The 24,918-nt window shown below is 37.8% G+C and overlaps 1 protein-coding gene across 7 annotated transcripts in view; it reads left to right on the top strand.

Moving 5' to 3' along the window:
- Positions 1 to 2,833: 2,833 nt before the first annotated feature.
- gtdc1 (glycosyltransferase-like domain containing 1) overlaps positions 2,834 to 24,918 on the top strand; it is a 102,253-nt gene continuing 80,168 nt past the window's right edge. For all 7 annotated transcript variants that reach the window (XR_005709073.1, XR_005709071.1, XR_005709070.1 and 4 more), the window contains exons 1-2: positions 2,834 to 2,882; positions 19,392 to 19,582. Coding sequence is in view for 1 of the 7 variants with exons in the window: in XM_040147971.1 (XP_040003905.1) it covers positions 2,871 to 2,882; positions 19,392 to 19,582 (203 nt within the window). In the remaining 6 variants the exon portion in view is untranslated. The remainder of the gene's footprint in view (positions 2,883 to 19,391; positions 19,583 to 24,918) is intronic.

Here is a 24,918-nt window from a genome sequence, read left to right as displayed (position 1 = left end):
GTTTTTATTTGAGAATTTACCATTTTATTTATGTGACTCATTTTATATTTCCTAATTTTATTTATTTCATACTGTAGTGTACAGTATTAGAGTTCCTCACAAATAGATATATTTTAGTAAAAATGATTCTGTCATTGACTATTGGAGCAAAAATATGAATAGAGAGCGTTTATGGTATTTGGAAAATTTCAATTTTTCATTTTGTTTTTTTGTTTGTTTTATTTCCTTTGAAACTACTGGAAATTCTAAATTCGGGGAACTTTTGATACAATGATTATTGTGAAAACACTGTATTTTTGAGAGCAAAGAAAATCCACTTTATTCATCCCACTGAAGAGGTGACGAAGGACTGATGATGATGATGATGATGATGATGATGAAGGAATTCCTGAAATGTCTGAAGTATTATTATTGAATTTTTAATTTCTCTTGGAAATGACCATGCTCGAATAAATGTAGCCAAATTAAATTTTAATAAAGCTGTGTTATTCTTCTTGAAAGGCTTCCTTTACAGCTGCGTTTGATTCATGAGCAGACGTTCAGTGATGATGAAGTCTGTTTTTAGCGTCCTCATGTTACCGTCACATTTCTATACTCTCACATCATCACTCAGTTTGACCACATCAGGATGAAGACAAGCACAACCACAGTGAACACAGACACACTCTGATATGGAGACAAGAAACTCCCGATTTCACCTTTCACCTCCCTCCTTATTTTTAATTTTGGAAACACAGTATATTGTAGTAATGCGTTAATTGGACCTGTTTTGGCATATGAAGTGCAGGGAGGAAAAAAATTAAAAGGATCAGTCATATGCAGGTTATCTTTGAGCCAGTGTTGCCAGATTGGGTGGTCTGACTTTTTCTTTCATGGGGTGTAAAATTGTTACGAGTGGGTTGTTATGATTTGGGCTACTTGTTGTTTCTGCTGTCCGATACTGACAGGACACTGAGTTCAGTAGCTCAGCTCGACACAGTGACTGATTACTGATGACCATCACAACCAGATGTCATTTCAGTCTGTTACAACCAGTTACAACAATTATGAAACATTTGTATATGTGTATATTTACAGTACATACAGTTTATACGGTACATGGGACACTTATGACAGAACCATGGACAGCTATATCTGTCTGTCTCTCTATCTGTCTATTTGTCTTTCTATCTATCCATCTATCATCTATCCGTCTATCTATCTATCTATCCGTCTATTTGTCTGTCTATCTATCTGTCTTTCTATCTATCCATCTATCATCTATCTGTCTTTCTATCTATCTATCTATCTATCTGTCTGTCCATCTATTACACACATATATGTATAATATGTGTGTATGTTTTGACTTTGTGAGGGCTGCGTTTTCTGGAAACCTTTGCTACTCCTGCTAATACTAGTATTAGTACAGCACTAGTGGTAGCTGGCTACTACTACTACTACTAGTACTAGTATTGGTACTACTAGTAGTACCAATACTAGTACTGCTACTAGTACTACAGCTATAACTAAAAATACTTCTACTGCTACCACTAATACCGGTCTTACCACAAGAGCTAATACTTACACTGCTAGCACTTCAAATGTTAGTGACCTTCTGATTTGGTTTCTGCTTCGTGTCTGAGATCTCAGAGCCACTCTGATAGATTTTATAGAATAATTTAAAACTCTTTGAAGTATTAAATAAAAACTGCAGCAGAGACACAAACTGTGGTTGAACTGAAGAATCAGCGTGTCCTCTCACTGTTCACTGGATTAATGAATGCTAATATAAACAGGTGAAAAGTTTACAGACTAGTTTTATTAAGTGGTTTCAAAACAGGAAGACGGAAACACACTGTATTCATATTAATATACACACAATACTCCTGTACTGTGTTTAACACAATGCATTATCTTCTCTGTGGGTATGGTAGTACTACCTCAGGATGATACTGTAGACGTAGTGTACAGTTTATAGTATTTGTTCCTCTGAAAATCATTCTAATAAATGAAACAATATCCCTGTTCTTTAGTCTAAACAAAAAACAGAAATACAACCGCTACTACTAATATTACTCCTAATACTGATATTACTGCTACTGCTACTACTGCTAATTGGTAGTATCAATACTGCTCCTGTTACTGTTAATGTTACAGCCACTACTACTACTACTGCTATTTTACTTCTACGATTACTGGTACTACTTCTTATAGTCACTATTGCTATTACCAGTAATGCTACAGCTGCCATTACTACTGCTACTAATACATGACTTCTACTAGCTACTGCTAGCACGAACACTGCTGCTATGACTATTATTGCTAACACTGGTGTTACACCTTCCACTACTACCTCCATCCACATGCACTACTACTACCACTTCCGCTACTTTTATTAAAATAACTACTACTTCTACTACTGTCATTGCTACCCCCACTATGGCTACTGCTAGTTACTACTACCACTAACACAACTGCTAATAATTCTAATAGTATTAGTAGTACTGCTCAAGCGACTGTTAGTCCTCCCACTACTACTTACGCAGCTTTTACTAATGCTGCTTCAATATACAGCGCAATACCACGAGACTCTATTGTTGTACCACTACTACAGCCGAAGAAACAAACAAACAAATTAATTAATGAAGTGTCTATTCTTCATTTGTACTACATAAAGTCGGTGTGGTGTCTCTACCTGTACGTATACTGTTTTCATTTATGATTTATTATCATTAAATGGCAGAATATACCTGTACATTTGAGTTTTAAATGGAGAAGGAGGCGGGAAGAGGCGGGAGGAGGCGGGAAGACGACGCCCCGCCAGGCTCGGATTTATAAACGACGTGATGACGTGTCTGAGCGTACGTGTGCTGTCAGTTGGCGCCGGGCAGATGCAGTCAAAGGTGAGTGTCCCGCTGTCGTTGACTGAACCGTCCGTGTGTGGGGGCCCGGGCCGTTGTTTGTCCTCCGGTGAGGGCTCTGATAACCGAGGCCACGCTGGAAACAGCAGGGCCGGTGCTGCGTTAGCCCGGAGGGCTGTTAGCGTTGGTGAAGGTTGAGGAGGAGGACGACGAAGACGGTTGTTGTGACCGGGAGAAGGATTGCTAGTTAGCTTATAGCAGTTAGCCGCTAGCAGAGTCCTGCAGTGTGTTTGACTGACAAAGCTTAAATAGCTAACGGAGCTAACAGAGCTAACACTCAGAGCAACACGAAGCGTTAAAACAACCCTGAACCCAAGATTAATGTGACGGCACCTCAAATCAAACGCAAATAAATGTTGGAAAGCACTTCAGCTGACTAGTCGGGAGTTTAAGACACTCGACATCAGTGTTAACATTTTACAAAACTTTAAAGTTGGGGAAAAAGCGTCAGGGATGGAAAGTACATTTACTTAAGTTTTTTGTCCTTTACTGCAGAACTGAGCAGGGTGTCTGCAGGTCGTCAAAAGTCTAGAAGCTAACAAACAGTTATTTCTTATACTGGCAGCCAAAGTGAGGGTATTCACTTCAGGATATTATTTCCTGCTGCTTTCCACTTCGTTGCATTGATCTGACAGCTGGAATCACTTGTAATTATATTATTTCATACACAGAAAGGATTATGAGAAGAGAGAGTCATGGGCTCAGGAGGTAGAGCGGGTCGTCCACTACTTGGAAGGTTGGTGGTTAGATTCCCAGCTCCTCCAGTCCACACGTTGAAGTGTCCCGGGGCAAGATGCCGAACTCCAAATTGCTTCCGATGTGTCATTGGTGTCTGAGTGATGGAAAATGCACTGTATAAATGTGTGAGTGACTGAATGTGGCTTGTCGTGTAAAGCGCTTTGAGTGGTTGATAAGACTACAAAAGCGCTATATATGTGCAGTAAATTTACAATAATTGTAGATTTATACTATATATACTTTCTATTATATTGAATTTATAGGATTTACGAAAAAGAGACAATACTGTCTGTTGTCTTTTTTATCTCATGATACATGTCAGGGTCCGTGAGAAATAAGGATTGGCAAGAAGAGCAGTTCAAAAAATCCTTGAAAAAACTTGTTTTAAAAGCTCGCATCAGGTTTGCTAAAATGCATATTTTGTATTTATGTATGTTTGTTGTCATTTGAATTACATTTACATGTTTTTTTTTCAAAAGGTAAGACTGAAATGTCAAATGGTGTAACCACAAAAGAATTATAAACATTAAATATGTAATCCACCTAGAGTGTATGTAAGTGTGCTCATAAAAATAATTACTCCATTTTAAAATACCACATGAATATGGATTTTATCAGGATTATCGCTAAATTTAAATTTTATGCGTTTTTGCAATATTGAACGGGACATAAGGTCGAAAACACCTCTAATTTCTAAATAATCTTTGACAAATTACGTAGAAATTGTTAAAACATGTTATTACACTGTAATAGAGGATTACATTTTATTCGTCATTCATTTTCTTTTATAATATATATTTATGTAAAATACTGGTTAGACCAATTGACACAAACCAAGTTACACCACCTGACCTTGTTGCTTGTACGGTCAAAGGCCATGGTTGAAGAAACTGACGCAAAAAATCAAGCATGACAGTCAACAAGGTCAACCGAACTCGTTTTTTAAAATTTTACTTCAATGTAGAAAAAACGTCTGACATCAAGAATTATTAGGGTGAACTCAGCACGATCAGTGTTCTCTCGTGCTCTGTGATGAGCCACTTTTTCCTTGCTCGAAAGTTGCATCTATTGGGGGAAAGAGGCTCTATTATGTATTAATTATGAAATAGCAGAAACGTAAATTGTATTTTTCAGATGTAAATTTTATTCTTTGAGTAACATTACTCCTGTCACTGAAGTATTGCAGTTTTAGTTGTTTTAAAGCTGCTGTTTATGTTCAGCAGTAGGTGCCACTGTTCACCCACTTCATTCTGCTACATTATGAAATCACGTACATATATTACATTATATTTTGCTAAAAACTGTGAGTGAATGGAATACAAATATGCACTAAAACTAAACATTTCAAAACAACTAAGGTCATGCAACATACTGATTTTACCCTAAAGCCTACCCTAGAGCTTTGATAATAGGGTTGCGGATAAATCACCAATTTTTCAAAAACTATGACACTGAACACTTGAAAATAGTTACACATAGTGGGTTAGTTTACATTACATCTATAATAAGCATCGTAAACTAATGATATTTGGCAAAATTGGCCTGTAACACAAAGGCTTGTAATAGGACTCAAATGGTGTAACTGATTACCCCATTTGACATTTCAATTTAAAATCGAATTTGATAGGCATAATCATGGACACCTATGTATGCACATGACCTTGGTGTAAATATTTCAAACATAATTTTTAAAGTAAATACTAATTTTTATAGTTATGATGAAAGTCAATGTTTTCATATGTTCATACCATTTGACGTAAACCTAAGCACACCTGACCATACACTGAAAAAATGAAAAACTATCTATTTAAAGGGAGTTACTAACCTTGGCATGCAGCAGTGAGGGTCATCATGGGTACTTGTCTTTGATGTCATTTCCTGTCATGTGGTCTTCTTGCACAAATTTATCATGAATGGTGGTTACATCACCTTGACACTTAAGGAAGTTGACTTAACTGACACGATTCCCCAAATTAATTAGTATAATCATAACAATGGTGTTCCATCACTTTTATTTGCCATTATAGTTCTAATGTGAGATTATGCCAAACTAGCTGATAGGGTGCTTTAATGAGAGTGTCACCTTTTTAAGGCAAGTTTATTTATTTGGTACAAAGTTTTTACAGTTACACCACATTGACATTTTTGCCATCTTCCCCCAAATATTCTCTCAATTGATTTAAGACTAGAATTTTTAGATGTATGCAAATATTTCAAGTTTATTTTTAATTTTAAACCGATTTTGAATTTAACCAAGCCATACGGTTTGACCATTGATACTTTACATTTTAAAAGTGGACATAATGTGGGTGTGGAACGATTTTTATCCCTAATACACAACCATAAGTAACTGGTGAAGGTGGAGCTCATGTTAATAACCTGCCACTAATTAGTCAATAATTAACCAATAACTAACTTAAATTGGAAATCATAAGAGGAAGGTGTGAATTTCTGATTTATCTGTCAGAGATGTGAAGATGAGCAAACAGAAATTAAAAAAACAGAAATTAACTTGATTTAAGGGATATTTTGCAGAGATGTGAAGGAGACTTTTCCGGTACGTTAGGGGTAATTAGATTTAGAGGGTGTGAGTTTTTTGTTTTCTTTATCATCATCATCATTATTATTGTATTATCAATATCTGATAATATAATCCCAGTCCACACTTACTTACGTACTAGTTGGTGGTGGTAATGTGCTCTTTCACCGCGATATAAACATCAGGAAGAAGAAGAAAAAGAATCTGTAAAAATAAATACTATAAAAGATTAACATTTTGGTAAAACGTTGCACTGTAAAGTAACCAGTCCAGCTGGTTACTCAGGGTTGGGTGATGTCAACCGCTGGTTTCCTAATAAAATATAATGGAACAGATGTATCAAGTAAAAGAAAATGCAAATATTCAAGGTATTAACAAATACCTACTTACCGTACTTGAGTAAACGTATACATATAGAGTATTTTGTTTATCCCGAAGTTGAATTGCAGTGTTACAACAGAAAAATCCACAAACTGGAAGATAGGAAACAAAATACAATAAAACCCCTATATTTAACTGTAAATAAAAATATATAAAAATTATATTCGATTATGAAATTAATATTCAATTGTGGAAAGAGGGGGAAAAAAAGCAGCACTACGGTGGCTGTCTGCCTCGGGAGTTTTCGCTAGGGCTTTGGCCGCTGCACTGAATGCACTGCAAGACGGACACGAGTTGCACAATGTCACTTTCATCGATTGAAAATAAAATGTAAGTCAATTTGAAACGAGCGAATGATTCAACAGCAACCGCGTGGTAGTGATGGCAGAGAGTTCACGACCCAACTCGGTTGCAGAGAGAGTGACCTGCAATCTGATCAATCTAAAAGGCCCCTTTTGGAAATACTTTGGATTTTGGCCAGTAGACGTCTAAACTGTGAAACCTGGAGATACAGTTGTATGCAGGGTATGAAAGCTACAGTTAGCCTAGCATTCCAGCACCAGCAACCTGAAGGCACATCTCGAAAATATGCACCCATAAGTTGTCTCTCGTTGTATTGGTTTGCCCTCTTATGGTGATAATGTGCTAAAGTAAATATTGGAATGGTTCGAACCTGTGTGTGTGTTTATTGTTTTTTTTTAGAAGGAAAAGCAGAATGTCATTTTTGGCCCATTATGACAGTGCTACGTTATACTTCAGTACACTGATGTTTTACATTCAGACCAGGATCACAGAATATGACTCATGTTGTAAATTGAAACTAAACAACACAATATGAAGCAGATTTCTAAGGTACTTATGGCTCACGTTTTGTTTCAAAGTCTCAGAAATTCTCAGAATCTCAGCAGTTAAGAGTATTCATGTTTCAAATCGATTACACGTTTTTTAAATTTGATTGGAAATATTGATATATGAACCTTTTATGGTAGAAGATATTTTATCTATCAACAGCTACTTTTACATTTTGATCAGTGACTTTCTGAAGGGAGTTTAGATGAAGTTTCTGATGTGGCGGTTTATTTCAACGTAGTATTTATTTAATTAGCATGTTATTTTAAGTCCCAAGAATAAATCTAAGTAAATTGAATGTATTGTTTGTGAGTAGAGCACTGTTTCCCTGTAGGGGTGCAACTAACAGTTATGTTCACAGTTGATTATCTGCTGAGTCTTTTTCTCAAACTATTTTGCGATTACTGATTTCCGATGTATTTATTTAATTACCAACTAACTTTGTATGATTGCGAAATATTTGCTTTATTGTGATATTTAAATTGCAACTAAAAAATATTTTCATTATCGATTCATCTGCTGATTATTTTCTCAATGAACCCATTAATTGTTTGGTCTATAAAACATACAACTGAAATAATCTTAATATCCTAAACTTCAAGGTGGCATTAATTTACCAAAATATAAGACCAAGAGAAGCAGAAACTTGTCACATTTGAGAACATTTTTGCTTAAAAAATTACTTCAGCAATTAATTATCAAAATAGTTGCTGATTAATTTTCTTTCGTTTGACTAATAGATTAATCAAATAATAGTTGCAGCTCATTTTTCAGAGGTGTTTTAATTATCTGTGACATCAGACAAACAATCCAAACTTTTCTGTAACTTTCAACTGTATCACACAGTCTTCATCAGTGGATGGAGTTCGCTCAGTTTTCAGGTTGGTAGGTAGAAAGGCAGGCCGGCAGGCAGGTAGATGCGTAGATAGGTAAGATGGTTGGTAGGTAGGTAGATGGGTAAAAAACTGAGAGAATACTGACACATTTCAATCACTGTTTTATTCAAAAAGTAAATATATTAAATCCTACATGCAACTTAATCTAATCAGATCAGTTTTATCCGATATGTTTTACATAAACTCAGACTGTGTAACCGTACGTAGCAATGTGTGGGACAGAGATACGGTCTCATATATACAGCATATGTTACAGTGAACAATGAGAGCAACCAGGTGAAGCTCATGAATTTCTAGTGTTTTCCGAGATTTACTTCATCTGTATAACTAGCGTGATTTATCATTAAGTCTCTGATCTTTATAGAGTCGGAGCTGTGAACCACGTCTGGTTCAATTAGAAGAAGAAAGTCACTTCTCACTCACATTAATCCTCTAATGCGAGATCAAAGCTACTGTGTATTACATGTTCATGTTAGACATCGGGAGCTGCTTCAGTCTCTGTTGTCAGAGTGAAAGGACCATGAATTTAAAGGGTTCAGGACACATTATTAGTCACTCCTTTTATTTCATTTGATCCTGATGTATTGGTCTGACAGCAGAGTATTTCTCATTCAGTGCAGTGATGTGGAGAATAAAGAAAAGAGAGAGGCAAATATAAAAAGGTTTTATGTAAATAACCAGATATTGCTACAGGAACGTTTAAATCAGAGACAATCATTAACATACAGTGGATTCCAAGCCATTAAGACGCATTTTGTCCGACTATTTTCATTATCAATTAATCTGCTGATTATTTTTTTTATTGAAAAACGGTTGGTAAATGTCCTCCCCAGTTTCCCAGGGCCCAGTGAGTTTCTTTCATTTTCATGAAAAATGCATTAGGGTTGCAACAAATCATTGTTAAATCATTGTTGCTGAGGGGCTAGAGATGCTCAAACTCATGAAACCTGGCACACACGTCAGAAGTGGCGCAAATTAACATTGGATATGGGTCTCAGGATTGGGTGTGGCAATATGGCTCCATAGCACCACCTACAAAATTTCAACAAAGTAGCCCTTGTAGTAAGTTTTGCCTACATGTACGAAATTTGTTAGGCATATGAAACATCCCAAGCCAGCACCCCCGACTTGCAACACAGGACGAAGTCACGATCAGTGCTGCTTGCATCTTTGTTTTTGGACCTTTTGTATACACCAATTGATTAATCGAGAAAGAAACCATTGAATTGATTTTTAATATAAATAAAATAAATGAGTTGCAGCCTGCATATCCCAGTAAAGCAGTAATGTTGCAGTAATATAAGGGCAGTCAGTGAACTAATAAATGCATTGGAAATGAAATCAGTAAACACAAAAATCGTTATGGAAGCCCATTCGCGCTACTTGAAAATTTTTCACCAAATGCGAACATGTTAATCGGTGATCTTTAGAGGTGCTGGTGGGTGGATTTTCCTCCCTTTGGACAGAGCCGGGCAGCTGTTTTTCCCCCGTTTCCAGTCTTTTGGGTAAGTTAACCGAACAAGCTGTTGGCTGCAGCTTCATATTTACACTACAGACATGAGATTGGGATGAATCTGAGCATCACTTCTGAAGTTCACTTCAGTTCTATATTGTCCCACAAGACGAAATTAATTTTGCCACCAGACATCTTAAAATTACAAAGACGTGAAATATAAACACAATAAAAATATATTAAGATAACTGAAGACACTAAAAGTGCTGCTACTATGCAAAAAGTTCAGAACTGAACAAAAGATGTATGATATAGTAAACGGCAACACACAATAAAGACAAGAAAATTGAAATGCTGAGCTGTGTGAGGAACCAAGAGCCAGTTTAAAATGAATAAGAATTAAGAGCACTTATTGGACGTGTGATAAATGGGTGTGCAATACATGCTCTTAATCTACAAACGTGGCTGAAAGTGTTGGTACCCTTCCATTTAAAAAAGAAATATCACAATTTTTTCTGTATTAGATTGGAACTGATGAAACTAATTGGCATCCACAATTCTCTGTTCCATATTATTTTCAGTGTAATTTATATTTCTAATAACACAACGAATCAAAATTGCATGGACAAATATATGGGGACCCTGAACCTACTATTTTGTAGAAAATCCTCTTGAGGTAATCACTGCAATCAAGTGCCTTCTATCACTCTTAATGAGACTTCTCACCACTTCTCAGCTGGTAGGTTGGTTGAACTCTTCCATTGAAAACTGCTCCATGGTAACAACCGTGCAGACGGGTAGATTAGGATCTGATCTGTGATTTCGTAGCCGTCAGAGTAGAAAAAACCTCTTCAAAGTACAGTAGACAAAAGCCCAGATCCTCACCAACCACTTCCCCATAGATATCAGATAAAAAAAAACTACAGAAGCATTTACTGAAGATGTGCGTGAAACTGATTTACAGTGTTATAAAACTTGTGGCCTTTCAATGTACAGTATTGACTGTAATCTAAACCACTCAATTCATGACTAGACATGTCACACAGAGAATTTTGAAATAATTGTGGAGTTTTTTTTTTTTTTTTTTTTTTGCTGGTGGTGAATGACTCTCCAGACTTTAATGCATTATATAACTCCTGAGCTATACATGTTATCATTATGAGCTGATGTACACACATGACTGATTTGTAATACTAAGCATTTTGAAATTTCAATGAAGTTTGTACTGTATACAGTAGCTAAGATATAAATATAATGGGAGTGAATGGGCCTCCATTGACTTTAGTGCACTGTATCAATATAACTCATAAACTGTACATAATTATCTTATACAGCAGTTGATTAGTTCATATTACCGTTAGTATGTGATTTATTAAATTCAAATGTAGATGCTATGTTATAAATACAGTGGGATGAAATGGGCCTCCGTGGAGTTTAATATATTAAATAAATTCCAACAACTCATTAAAAAAATGTAAAAACATGCGTACAGTCAGGTACATAAGTATTTAGACAGCCATACAATTTTCGTAATTTTGACTCTATACCACCACAATAGATTTGAAACTAAACCATCAACATGGGATTGAAGTGTAGACTTTCAGCTTTAATTCAAGGAGTTTAACAAAAATATCCCATTATCCGTTTAGGAATTACAGCAATTTTTATAAATTGTCCCTCATTTTCAAAGGCTCAAAAGTAATTGGACAATAGACAATTGATCAGTTTCATGTTCAGGTGTGGCCTTGTTATCTCACGACAAATTAAGCAGATAAAAGGTTTTTAGTTGATTCCAAGTGTTGAAATTGCATTTGGTAGCTGTTCATTGGAATTCCCAATATGAAGGAGGCCGTCATTAGGCTGACAAAACAAAACAAACCTATCAGACAGATGGCAGAAACTTTAGGTGAGGTCAAATCAACAATGTAGTACATTCTTTAAAAGAAGGGATGCACTGGCTCAGCAACACCAAAAGACCTGGAAGACCATGGAAGACAACTAAAGTGGACGATGGCAGAATTCTTTTCTTGGTAAAGAAAAACCCTTCACAACATCCAGCCAGGTCAAGAACACTTTGGAAGAGGCAGGTGTATCACTGTCAAAGTCTACAACCAAGAGACTTCATGAATATAAATACAGAGAGTTTACCACAAGGTGCAAACCACTGGTAACACTCAAGAACAGAGGGGCCGTTAGACCTTGCCAGAAAACATCTAAAACAGCCTGCCCAGTTCTGGAACAAGATTCCTTGGACAGATGAAACCTAGATTAACTTGTACCAGAATGAAGGTAAGAGAAGAGTATGGAGAAGGAAAGGAACGGCTCATGATCCACACAACACAACATCATCTGTAAGACATGGTGGAGGCAGAACCAGGTCACCAGCTGCAGACAGCGATACTCACAACTCTCCCGCTACTACAGCTAACATCACACCAACACCATGTCATGTTAAACTAGAAAGTGAACTGAAGTAATTTAACGTAATGTGACTCAGGTACCTGCTCGCTAACTAACCAGTTGGGATCAGCTATCACAAACATCAGCAAACGGCACAAAACAATAGTGACCTACTGGCCCAGTGAAACATAGAAAAGCTAGTTTTACACAACTGTCAAGCAAAAACAGAGCAACCACCGCATCCGCCTTCAAGACTTTAAACTCTCGGAGGTCTCTCCACCATAGATGCACTTACGATTGGCACTACTGGGACAAATCTGGTGGGCTGTCAAGTGGTCCAAACCAATTGGTTGGCCAATGGACCGTTACAAAATCCATAAAGTTTTTGCCAGGTCTCACCCCATCGGCCTCTTTACCACCTTCTCTATGTACCTGGCATTCAGGGTGCAGGCTGGTCCCAGCGGTTAAGTCCAGTGCTGAGTTTCTCTCCGAGTCTGACTGTTTTGTCTCCACCATTGGAAAACCTCACCGATGTTAACGTGGGTCTTCCCTCTTGCCTGATCATACCACTTCTTTTTCAACTTTTGTTCCTCAGACCTTCTCCTCTTAGGCTGTTAATTGACCATCTCTCCTTCTGTGTTGTGTAGCATGTTAGCATGCGGCAGACTTACCGTCTCTCTTGCTCCCGCGGACCCCTTTTATCCTCTTCCCCCTCCCGTGCATGAGCACGATCGCCCCCTGTTGCTGATTGGCTGGAACTGTCGGTCCGAGCCACTTTGTTTATATCCCATTTACAGAACCCGGGCTGTCGAAGAACACTGGATTTTTTTTCAGCACACACACAGAACGGACAGCTAGCGAACCGTGAGGAAATATTTGCTGAATTTGACAAAAAGTGTACTGGATTAGAATCACTCAGTCTACCTTTAATGAACTACTAACGAAGTACACAGAGGATACGAACACAACACACGTCAGTTTTAACTGCTTTTTAAGGATTGATCAGGGAAAATAAATGTATATGTTTACATCGCTTATACAGATTGATTAAAAGATCATTTCCTGAACAGTTCACAATCAGCAGATTTTTATGCGAAAACCACAGATCTACTATCAGAAAATCCTGCAGTCGGTCAGTTTGCTTTTAGACCACAAACAAATCACCAGAGTCTGTTTAGGGGTGGACTGACACCTTTTCACGTGGTCTCGGTCTGGTTGTTTGGTCCAGGGTTCAGTTGTCACTACTGCTGCTCCAGTAGATAGGAAGATCATCAGTTCAATGGACAAGTCAGGATTTTAGAGGAAACTTTAATGAATTAATGAATTAATTGTTTTAAGTTGGTTATTTCATCCATCCATTTTCTGCTGCTTACACATGGTTCAGGTCACATTAATAAAATTGATTATATCATTAGGAATTACTGTTATGTTATATACTACAGGGAAGTACTAAAAAAATGTGATGTAATAGTAAATAACTCTAGGCCATATGGTCCCTGTTGGTGTTCCATCATCATGCGGTCATACTTTGGCCAATGTGCTTGAGAAATAGGCATTAAATTGAACTGTATATGGCGTAAAGAAGTCTTAAATTAAGTGGGTGAACCTGTGGAAACCCTGGTAAAGCTCATTTCTGTTCATCAGCACTGATGAGAACTGCAGTGTCACACAGTAATGATATCATGATGACGTCATGAACGATGAAGTAGTGAATTCCTGCAGCGCCCACGGATTCATAACAAATATCGTCAAAAATGAAGAAACAGAAAACATTTCCAGCATGATTCCACTGACAGACGTTAGTTTCCAGCCTCGCTTGACTGGCTGACTCAGCCTCTGTTTGGTTCTCAGATGAGTTCAGCTCTTATTAACCCTTCGCTGGCTTGCTGCACAGGGGGGAGTCCCTGCTAGGGGGAAATCGATGACATTAACCCTTTGTTTCATGTGTGTCGGCAGCCTTCCATGTTTGCAGCAGTGGGCGAGGAAAGGTGTCTAGGTGAGATGAGTCTATGAGACTGGAATCCCCCAGTGCGGTTTATGGGGACTCTTTGCGTTTAAGGTGGAATGATGTGTTCTCTCTGCTTTACTCGATCATTTTCACATTTACTAACAAACTTCCTGTCAGCACCATCAAACACAGGACAGTCAGGTTGAACGTAGGCGTCAGATACTGTTTTATTCCAGTATACACTGTAGAGCAGGATTTCCAGGATCATTCAGTTTTTTGACTCTTATTGTTCCATTTGCAGAGTTTTTGATTTACTTTGTCAGATTTTACTTATGAATTTTATTTGTCGACTTTCAATCTTACGATTATTGACTCTTATTACTGTCGACTTTTGATTCGTACGATGACTTTTATCACACCATTTGTGGATTGTCATCATTCCATAAGCTTCTATCCTTTTATTTGTCAACTTAGATTTTTTGACTTTTATTTGGTTTTTTTATTTCCTCTGTGTTGATTCAACGTAGGTCATTTGTAGACTTTTATCATTACATTTGCTTTACATCACTATTCATTTTTATTGTTACATTAAATACTTTTGTTTGTCAACCTTTTTTGCTTTATTTGTGAACTTTAATTGTTAGATTTAGCTGCTCTTACCTTTTTATCTGTAAGCTTTAGTTGTTACAGTTTGACTTTTTATTTTATATTTGTTGACTTTGGCCATTCTATATGCCAGCTTTTATTTTAATATTTGTTCCGACTTTTAGCGTTCTAGTAGCTTACTTATTGTTCCATTTTTCCGACTTTTATTTTTTGATGTTTTAAATTTTATGATTTTATTATTCCACTTTTATCTATTAATTTTTCATCATTGCGCTTGTCACTTTTATTTTCTTGTTGACTTTTAATGATTTTGACCAAAGTCGTGTTTGGCAATTTCTTTTGTTCTTTGTCCTCTCTTGTTTGATTTCTTGATTGTTGTTCATTCTTTTGTTAATGTTGACTTAAATAATTCCACTTGAAGACTTTTGGATTTTTCATTTATCGACTTGTAATTGTTCTGACTTTGATCGTTCCATTTGCCTGGTTTTTATCATGCTGTGTCTATTTTTATTTCCCCTTTGTCAGGTTTTCCTGTAGATTGTCATTTATTATTTTATTCATCAACTTTCATTGTTTTGTGTGTATTTATTGTTTAGAGGTGCTATGTGAGTTTTTGCTCTAGCTACGTAGCCAACCTTAGCATTAACAGCTGTTTACTTACCAGTGTAAACGAAACGTTGTTAGTCCAGCTTAAAATTCATTCTTTTACTCAATTTTTCTTCTATTTCTATCTCTACTTTTCTTCCACTGAAGTTAGCATGCTAACCAGCTAGCCCCGGCCCGTCACTTTGTGATAGTGAGTCACTGTAGTGTCCAGTCTGTCCTGAGTCCAATGTGAGAGGAGGAAGCAGGAGCTCTGCTCAGAGGACGTATTCTAACCTCTTGACTTGTATACACAATGATGGCTAATGCACTTGGTGACCGACCATCACCACCACCCTCTACTGGCAAGAAACCAAAAAGGTTATTTACCTTTTTGGTTTGTTTGTTTTTACTTAATCCAGTGGTTCCCAACCTGTGGCTCAGGACCTCCCTAAGAGTCCCAACATCAATCTGAGGGGTTGCAAAAATTGCTGATATTGTCCCCACTGAGGCCCGAGCCTGATTTCTTCATATTAAAAGCCAAAAAGGTCACGAACCACCTAAATAATCAAACCATCTCCGTTCTTCTCCCCTCTCTGACACGTTCACATTTTCATATTTCACATTATTTTGACAGCATTCAGGAAATAGATTGGACCCTTTTAGCACAATGGTTTACATTATGCTTGCGTTTCCAATCAGATTTTTATTTTTGAAACATTTGCATTTAACCTCTACTGAACCAGAGGACTCGTATCTTTCTTCCACCGACAGAAACAGAAAAGAGTGAGCAGATTGCACAGCTCATTTCCTTCTCCAGATATGAGTAGCATTACAGCGCTGCAGGGAGCAGATATTGACTGATTGAGCAGTCTGTGGGCGAACGCTGAGTGCTGCTGCAGCTACATTAGCTCCCATTGTGGGCAGCTAAATGGAGGGCGGACTGGAAATCACTGGGAGGGAATTCAGTGGAAGGACAGAAAGCTCAGGGACTGTAAGTCGTCCACTTCCTCCCGCTCGCTGTGTAAACCTCCTCACATCATAATGGACTCAGAGCTTCTCTATCAGGACACATTTTGCTGCAAGTAGACCGATATTACTGCTTCATTGTGGTCTGTTACTGCAAAGTTAACTTTATGCAACAACGCCCGGTGTCAACAATAGTTTTTCATTTACTGACTGAAAGGGGGCGAATATTTAGGCTCTTCGTTCAGGACTAAGTCGCCTCCATCAGGCTGCTGCATGTTTCACATTTAAATAATTCCAGTCGAATCATCAGTAGGGCTGTAGCTGAGCACACTGAGGTCACGACCTCTGTGTTCTCTAATTTGTATTTGCAGGTTTTAACTAGCTCTAGAAAACTTGTAAGTGCCGGTTACTTCCCATTATATAATTAGTTTCATTATTTTTGTGTTCAGTTTTTTTTTTTTTTCCATTTTTAAATCTTAAAACGTTGGTAAGATTGGTCACTGACATATCTCCTTTTGGTCCACTACACTACATAGATACATGGTCACACCACGGTTGCATCCTCCACACTACATAATGTCCACTCCTAAAGTTGTTCAGTGTGTATAGCGGAGTACGAAGAACACTAGCAAACACACAGTACGTACACTGTATCGTGCATGCCCATTGGAAGTATGAATTACACTCAGTGATAAAATACAAAGGAAAATTTCAGTATTTTAGATATGAATTGATATAACCGCTGGTTTAGTCTGGTAACTGTCAGAAAACAGGTAAAAATGTCCATCATGATATCTCGTTGCCTAAGGTGACTCATTCAGACAGCCAAAACCCAAACATATTCAGTTTACTCTAATAGGAGACAAAGGAATCCAGTAAATATCGACTTTTGACAGGCTTGAACCAGTGATTATTTGGCATTTTTGCCTAAAAAATGTTGACTGACCACGTAATGATTTCAGCTCTAATTTTTAGAATTAGATTCAGAATTTTGGACTCAATATACATACATTTTCACCACTTTAGTGCAACAGAAAATAAAGGAACGAATAAAGGATTTAATGCATTTCACTGTTTCCTGATGGGGCTCGGTTTCAGTACACACAGGCCTGATATACATGAGATAGACAGTACATTACTGTCACTTATGTTATCTCACAGCACAGAAATGTTTAACTGTTTTATCGTGACCTATGGTCACAAAAACCCCAAAAGATTAAATTTGACAACATGAAACAAACAAAACCTCTGTGTGTTTAAAACGACACAGTCCACGTTGTTTTTCCTCAGGAGATTAAAGTCCTTTGAGGTCAGTAAGAAGCTTTTAAATGCATTTGATCCGACATTTGTTTCTTGTTAGATGCTGTTTGTTGCTGTAACTGTAACTGAAAATTTATTAACAGGCTCTAGATTCTTTAGCGACGTTTAGAAGAACGAGAATTCAGAGCAGAACTCGGTGTGAAGGTCATTATCTGTTTGTTTTTTAGTGTTTGAAAACTGCAAGAGTTAAAAGATGCTGATTCTGTTAACTATTTTGGAAAACTGGAAAAATGTGTTGGAGTGTTTGTTTGCTAATGTTGTGGCAGTTTGTCTTTCATTTATTGTGTGTTGTGAGCTGTATGACGTGTCTCTGTTAAATGAAATAGTTCATTGTCTGGGTATTAGTAAAATTATCTAATAAATCCATGAATAATTTTTTTTTAGACTGATGTTATGTTTCGTTAGTCCCTGTATATTCAGATGTTACTTAAAACCAATGTAAGACTGTATCTCTCTTCTAGTTTCTCATGTTTAGTCATCCTTAGTTTTTCTTTGTTGCTCTGACACAGGATGTGGACACACACACTGTGTTTAAATATTGATCTGTTACAGAGATATATTGTTTTCCTGTTGCAGCTGAGTTAGTATGCCAGCTCTTCTCTTGGTAAATCAGTAATCATTTGGTCATTAAAATGTCAGTTTCGAAAAGCAGAAACTGGGTTTGTTCAATGTTTTGTTTCGACGACCAAAGATATTGAGTTTACATCTGATCAGTACGCACTGGTCTTGTTTTCGATCATGTAACCTCGATAATTGAGGCTTTTTTTTAACGACAACGCAGTGGGCCTTGACCTTTTTGGGGATTCATTACCCTTTTTGTAGATGCATTCAGCGTACTATAATAGAAGACAAAGAAACCAGTAAATATTCACATTTGACAATATTGAACCGGTGAATTATTGGGGGGTTTTTTGGCTAAAAGTTCAAATTTGAGCAACTAATTAATTTATTAAAATTGTTGCTGGTTAATTTTGACAGAATTTCTCAGTGTCCCAGTTCTTTTTCCAACCACATTTGTAGCCACACTAGCAGCGTGGCTCTATGGATGTTAATGTCAGTCCGTCCGTCTGCCATTTTGGTCCAGACTGAAATAGCTCAACAACTACTGGATGGATTGTGATGAAATGTGGTTCAGACATTCATGTTTCCCCCTCAGGGTCAGTAATGTAATAACTTTGATGATTCTCTGACTTTTCCTCTAACGCCGTCACCGGGTCAAAATGTATTTATTTGTCCAATACTTTAATTTATAACCAAAAACCTTGCTAACATTCGGACACGAAACATTTGTGTGTGTAACATTCATTCAGATTACCTTTGTAGATGTAACGTTGGTGACGCTCATTCGTACGTATTCTCATTCGTAACATTTGAACAGATCACACTGATGTCGGTTAACGTTCGTACACGTAACATTCGTACAGGCAACAGTCCTATAGGTTAATATACCTACAGGTCACACTCATAGCTTAACATTCATACAGGTAATGTTTTATACACATGTATAGACACGGGCCACTGCAAATAATGTAAAAATGCTGCATATTTATAGTAATTAGTCTCATTTTAGAAGGAAACAATCACTATATCGCGACTTAAACAATAACAATGATGAAGTTAGTTTATATACCACGTCAGAATCAGTAATTACAAGATGCTTTATAAGAAAAAACAAAAAAAACAAAAATATTTTAAAAAGCTAAATAAAATGGCACGAATTTATTGCATAAAAAGCAATCACCCTCCGTCAACATCCTTTCACCTAATCAATACGATCAATATCAATAACCCTCTCTCCTCTCTTGATCAGAGCTACCCGTCTCCCAGCGTTCTGCTGGTGGAGGCGTTTTACGGTGGATCTCACAAACAGCTGATTGATCTGCTGAAAGAAAACATCGACAGCTGCTCTGTCTTCACGCTGCCCGCCAAGAAATGGCACTGGAAGGCCAGAACAGCGGCATTGTACTTCAGCCAGACCATCCCCACCTGTCCAACATACAGGTGAGACTCACACAGGTGACATCATGACTCACTCAGGGGACATCATACAGGTAACATTTGTAAACATTACCCTCGTGCAGGTAACAACATATTTATACTAACCTTTTCAGTTTTAGAGTTTTTAATAGTGTAGTTTTATAAGTACACAGTTGATTACATACAGGTAACACTTGCACAGGTGATGTGTACGTACATATTTTCTTTTGGATTTGTTTGCATTCACAGACAATTAATCATCACTTCAGTGTAAGCTGATTCAACAGCCCAGGAAACACTGAAAGTCTGAAAATAGACTTAAAGGGGAAGTCTGATTTATTGTAGTACATTTTCTCACAAGTTAAACTGGAGAACTTTATATTTTAGTCAGAGGCTGAATCCAAACCTCCTCCTCAACTGAGGATCCTCACACACAGAGATGGCCAAAAACAAACCTGCAGATGATACCTAATCCAAATTATCCACCCAATATGAAACTTTATTACACCATTAAAGCAAATGTCTTCAAAAATAAATATGGCACTTATTATTTTCGGTAATTTTCCGAGCAACGTAAAGTGAAGACTGCACCCCAATCGGGACTCGCCCAAGCACACGCTTCTACGAGTGTGGTGAAGTCCGGACATTTGGAATCAGACAGAGTCAATCTGCACTTCAACCCTGGAGAGTAAGAAATGGAGTGATGAGGAGGAGGAACGGTGTAAGGACGATCTGACTGCAGGTTTCGGTGACTCAGAGGTCTGAAGCTGCTGACTAATGTCTGATCATATCATTGACTAAAGGTCAGTAACAGACCAATATCAGCCTGATGCATCAACCCTCAGCTATATTTGATACGTCATACCCGGATATGATACTGAAAGGCCTTCATTCGCTGCAGGTTGTGATGTTTCGGTATGTTGGGGGTTGCTGACTCAATTTTAGATTGTGGTTTCGAAAAGGACATCGTGAACAAAGTTGCTTCACCGTGTCACTGCTCTGTCCTTTTAGTTCCTCCTGAATTTGATTAATTGTTCGGTCCTGAGTTTTGCGGCAGCATGTTAACAGATCTAACTTGTATATATATGAGCATTTAAAAGCCTTAGCGTTGCCTGCATTTAGAATTATTTCACTTTATGTAGTCCGACCCCTTGACCCGGTTCCATTCCAACGCATTGTGTTAAAACTTACGCCTCCAACGCTGGCGGAGAGAGGAAATGTAAACAGCGCTAAACAACAAAGCTAATTAGCAGCGAACAGCAAGAAAACTTTATTTACACATTAAAGCAATTAGTTTGCGGTAAATTAGCTGACGTGGGAAATGTGGTCAACACATGGGGGGCATACTTTTTCTACACTGCATCGGTCAGACGGTGGAAATGTATCGCACCCTTCATGGATAACCACAAGCAAGTGGGAGGATGATATGAGAACGTGGCCAGAAATAACGTAAGGGGGTATATTCAATTATATTGTGCTGTCCGTCGGAGTAGATTGTGCCGGCTATGAAAAATTACAAGAGCACCGAAGCCTGCCACTACCTTCAGTGTTACTCCACCAAGTGGGCTTAAAAGATCTGGTATTTCTTGAAGGCTGATGTGTGCAGCTATTCCAATATCCCAATGTCCTTGCACAAAACTGAAATTGTGTTGTGTACAATTTATACAATTTATATACAAAAAAAAACATATCATATTAATAGAATAAAATATAACTTGCAATTTGGGTAATGCTAACAAGCTATTTGTGTATTACAGAACTGCGAGAATGAGAATCATGCAGAATCTGTAGCTATCTAGTCAAATCTCATATTGGCAGTGGAAGAAGGGTAAGCACATATTATGGACTCAAAGTAAGTGATCTACGTCAAATTTCCTCTACATCATAACACGACATATCTAATCTGAAAGGTCTCCATGCACAAAGACTGCATTGCAATACACCATGTGTAGTAGTTGCTCACCAAGCTGAAGCCGAACACTCAGCAAGCAGGTATTAAATGTGATGTACTGCAATGCGGTTCTTGTGCCTGGGGTCCTTTTTTATCTGACAGGCTTCATACTCTTTTTCCACCTGCAACAAAGTTATTAAGGATAAATTAAGATTGACTAAATTGTACATGATAAAAAAAAAAATGTAATTTCAGGTCCCAGACTCATTCAGGACAATCTGTAATATTCAGTAATATTTCTTTGAGTTGTCACGTTCTAAATGATAGTACTCTAATCGCTTGCATAGTTTTGGGGTCTATGTCCCCAGCCATACAGAACTAGGCTGGATATGTCACACTAAGTCTAATCATATTCCTTGGATCCAAAGTAAGTGGTCAGTGCAGAAGAGCCATGGCTGTCGGCAAGCCCTAATGGAGTGTTGAACTCTGAGGAACTGTTGGAGTTCAAGTGTCCAGTCTTGAGAATATCCTTTGAGTCTCCTGAAGACCTCTTCAGCAGCAAGACCTCACATATGGAGATGGTGGAAGGGGCATTTCAGCTCCAAAGACATGGGCCACACGGCTATTACATGCAGGTGCAGCTGGGCATGTGCTGCACAGGGCTGACCGCATCGAAGCTGCTCATCTGGACCGCATCCCAGCAAGTCTTGATCAGTGTTGCATATGATGCTAATTTCTCTGCTGAAATTGTGGCAAGGCTAAAGGCTTTCAATCTTAAAAATGCACTGATCGGCCACAACATTAAAACCAGATTTTAATGTTAAGGCCGATCGGTGGACATACTAATGTATACCTTCTTCTGAACTATCTTGCATATCTATGGCTGTTTGTAGGGCCAAGTATACAGTAGGCCAATAATGAAAACATCTGGCAAAATATAAATCTGATCATTGTGGATAATTTCATAGTTAATGTTCATGCCTCTTCTACAGTAGTCTACAGTGGGGAAATAATTATATTTGTTTATAGGCTACATAATCTTAAATAAATATTTGAAATACAATTTACTATTTTACTAGATGACATTGCAACACCCACCATATTTATTTGAATTCAGTAGTAATCCCCTTTTATGAATTTCTTTATCTTACATCATAGGAATCGGTGTTATCTTTTACCTCTGATTTTGGTTAGTTTTGCTGCCCTGTGTGAAGCACTTTGTGAATTGAATTTTGAAAAGTGCTCTGCAAATAAAGATTATCATTATTATTAGGGTCCGAGCACCGACCTAACATAGAGTGACGTAAAGGGCCCAGTTGTAATCCTAAGCATTATTATTATTATTAATATTATCATGATTATTTGCCGTCTTTGAACGCAAAAACGAGGTGCTTTGGGTGCTTAAAAAAACTCATGAAAGTTGGCCCACGTGAAAATAGATATCTGGTATGGGTCTTGGGCATGGGTGTGGCAGAGTGTACAAAATAGAGCCCCCTGTGGATTTCAAAACAAAAGCCCCCATCTTTTGCTTTTATGTGTTCCAAATTTGGTAGGCACTGTATCATGGCAGGACTTAATATGGCTCCAAGAGGCTTTTCTTTTTTTGTCAGACCCACAGGAAGTCGGCAACTTTGATTTTATGTGGAATTTTAATGTGTTTATTGACATTTTCATGGGTCATACTTGAACAAACTCCTTCTAGAGAATTGATAAGATCCACTTCAGATTTAGTCGTTACAATCTAAAGAACTGCGTGATCGTTAAATTGCGAAGCTTTTGAGTTTTCGTTCACCGCCGTGTTCGTCGTGGTATGGTGAATTTCAATGTTTTCGCCATGAAAGAGGAAGTTGTTGTAAACATACGTTGTCCAATCTGCCCGAACTTCACATGTTTGATAAGAGTCCCGGCCTTAAGACATCTACATGCCAATATTGAATCATAGTGATAGCGCTACCTTCTGTCAACAGGAAGTAATTTTTGTGTGACAATCATCATTTTATTTACATAAAAGTTTCATTATCTTGTCTACACTTGATATACAACAACATAATGCATGTCTGGTGCATTCTTTCTAGTGCCATATTCTGGACACAGGAATTAATACAAAATGTGCAATAAGAAATGTCCGCCGCCACACAGCCCAAGTAGGAAATAACATCTACCATTCAGTCAGTCTCCAGTGGTCGCGAAAGAGCACAGCCGCGTCAACCGGCATCCCACCAGCACCCCGATGTTCACAATGGTGCGAGGGCCTGAGCAGCGCTGCTTGCAGCTTTAATTATTATTATTATTTATTTTATCATTATTTATTTTATTATTATTATTGTGAGGATTAGAGGCTAACTATTTTATCTTTTCTCTGTGACATTCGTTCAGCCTGTCCGGACTCAGTTTGCGCCTCACTAGGGGAGGACAAATAATTTAAACAAAGGACTCTTCGTTCCTCCTGTAAGTGATCTTTCACAGTTGTTTCATTGACTTTGGGACGTTTAAGCCGGTCGGCCATATTTGTTGGTAACAACGGCGTGGCATAGTTAGCACACGTTTGTTTACATCATCAGCCTTTTTTTCTTTGTCGATGTCTGTAAACCGTTGAACGGAGAACGTGAATGAGAGATTTGATAAGGGATTCGCTGGCCACAGAGTTTAATGAATTCAACAACATGGAACCTTATTCCAAATCGATGTGTCTGTCAGAACCCAACCCTACGTAAACCAGATCATCTGAATGCTCTGGATCTCCCTGACTGACCCCATCCTCAGTACCCTTTGACTCCCCCTTCGTCACTCACCCACCACGTCAACAACCCCCTCCTTTTTTTAAACCTAAAATGTAGAACTTTGATGTGGCTTCTCAAAGAGCCCTCGCTGATCACTGTGAGACTCTCAGACCTGGATTAGACTGATTTCCTGGACCTATTGGAGTCTGTTTTCAGGCCTGCGGTACAGAAGTGGAACAGGAATCAATCTGACTAAAACCAGATGAGTCTTCTCTATTTTTATTCTTTTCACTGCCAAGAATAGTGTGAGTGGACTTCCTTTGGAGTTAATTGTCAGAGTTTAAAACTGCAGGACTTAGTGAATAAATCCAGAGGAATCATCTGATTTACCAAACTTTTTTTTTTTCTGTGCCCATTGAACCAAACTTTGTTTTTCTTCAGATTTCTCTTAAGATGTCTATTTTCTTACCAAAGCTCTGAACTTATAGGATTTTTACAGAAACATCTCCAAGAGATGCTGACGGTCAAAGACTGAGGGAATTTTCTATGGTTACACTGTTCCTGGTCAGAAATTTCCAAACTCTTATTCTTGTTTTTAGGAACATACAGTCTGTCTCAGATGCATACAGAGCTGCAGCTAACACTTATTTTCATCACTAATTAATTTGCCAGTTATTTTCTCCATTCTTTGTTAAAAATCAGTTAAAACAATCACACACTTTTTCAGAGCCCACTCTGACATTTTCAGT

The sequence above is a fragment of the Xiphias gladius genome, chromosome 16 (genome assembly GCF_016859285.1).
Source record: "Xiphias gladius isolate SHS-SW01 ecotype Sanya breed wild chromosome 16, ASM1685928v1, whole genome shotgun sequence".
NCBI lineage: Eukaryota > Metazoa > Chordata > Actinopteri > Istiophoriformes > Xiphiidae > Xiphias > Xiphias gladius.
This window is presented reverse-complemented; position numbering and strand designations above follow the sequence as displayed.